Genomic DNA, 1,141 nt, shown 5'->3' with positions numbered 1-1,141 from the left:
CCATGATTTCTTGTAAATAAGTGAACCCATTTAGTTTGAAATGAATTTCTTTGAAAATCAATTAGAATTTCCTGTTTTTACCATTATTAGCCTACATTTTGCTAATATTAGGAACCATTGGAGAATCAGCAAGAAAGATGCAAGTGGGTCTCAGGGAAATGCCTACATTAAGCTCTCCTGTTCTTTCAGTAGAAACAACTGGGATATGGTTGTGGGCATTGGGATCATTCCCTGGGAGCTCCCTGTTGTTTCAAGTCAAGACTAAGCCATCTTCTGTCCTTCCTGTCTGGCTGTTGCTATGGCTGTAAATTAATTGGCTGTTAAGGGGAGGAGGAGCCATCTGCTTAGGGGCTTGAGAGGGAATAGGAGACACAAAATGGATGGGGAAATATTTTTATTGACCCAATTTCATATGTGCATGTTGTTTTACTTTTATTTGCCTGCTATTGGCTGTGGGGAGTGATTTTTCTATCCCATGATGGAAGTTGTTTTGGGAAGCTGTGAGGAGCTTTACCTGGGAGATGGTGGGTAGTTTGGCAGTTTGCTAGAGTGCTGTTCCCACAACTTCATGGACTGTGGTGGTATTACTTTTTATTTTCATTTTCCTGTCTTGAGTAACTTCTACACTGACATCCATTTTTATTTTTTTTTTGTGGATTTTATTACTGTCTTCAAACATGTAACCCCCACCTAGCATTACATTTTAGGTACTCCAAAAGTGAAAGAGTTATTTGAACAAAGGTAAACTATTGAAAAAATTCTAAAAACACATCAGGAAAGTTTTGTTCCCTTACTTAACATCACATCACATCTTCAGACTGGCAACATTTTCAATGCTGATATATTCTTCTTTTTTTTATCATCGATGCTGTAGCATCCAAATGCAGTTTTTTATTTAAATTATGCCCATTTAGAGTGTATTGAGAATACAATAGAAAAAGAAAATAAAAGAGCCCCTGAATTGTTTTTATTTTCTGTGGAAATTTGATTTTCACTATCATGTGCTCTTTGACTGAAATGATGGTGTCCCTGTCCCATTGCCTTATGTTTTAGATACCAAATCTCGTGAATCAACGATAAAGTAACTTAGTTCGATGATCAGGAATTTCAGTTGTGTTTGGGAACCTTGATACCTATAGCT

The 1,141-nt window shown here is 36.8% G+C and overlaps 2 protein-coding genes across 2 annotated transcripts in view; both read left to right on the top strand.

The window, feature by feature from the left end:
• LOC105812509 (cytochrome c-like) overlaps window positions 1-265 on the top strand; it is a 6,176-nt gene extending 5,911 nt beyond the window's left edge. The window contains exon 2 of the mRNA XM_012646989.1: window positions 190-265. Coding sequence (XP_012502443.1) covers window positions 190-265 — 76 coding nt within the window. The remainder of the gene's footprint in view (window positions 1-189) is intronic.
• FARS2 (phenylalanyl-tRNA synthetase 2, mitochondrial) overlaps window positions 1-1,141 on the top strand; it is a 394,817-nt gene that overhangs the window by 90,032 nt on the left and 303,644 nt on the right. The window lies entirely within an intron of this gene.

This window comes from Propithecus coquereli, unplaced genomic scaffold, assembly GCF_000956105.1.
Source record: "Propithecus coquereli isolate 6110/MARCELLA unplaced genomic scaffold, Pcoq_1.0 Scaffold253, whole genome shotgun sequence".
Lineage (NCBI taxonomy): Eukaryota > Metazoa > Chordata > Mammalia > Primates > Indriidae > Propithecus > Propithecus coquereli.
The sequence above is the reverse complement of the archived record's forward strand: the minus strand, read 5'-3'. Positions and strand labels throughout refer to the sequence as shown.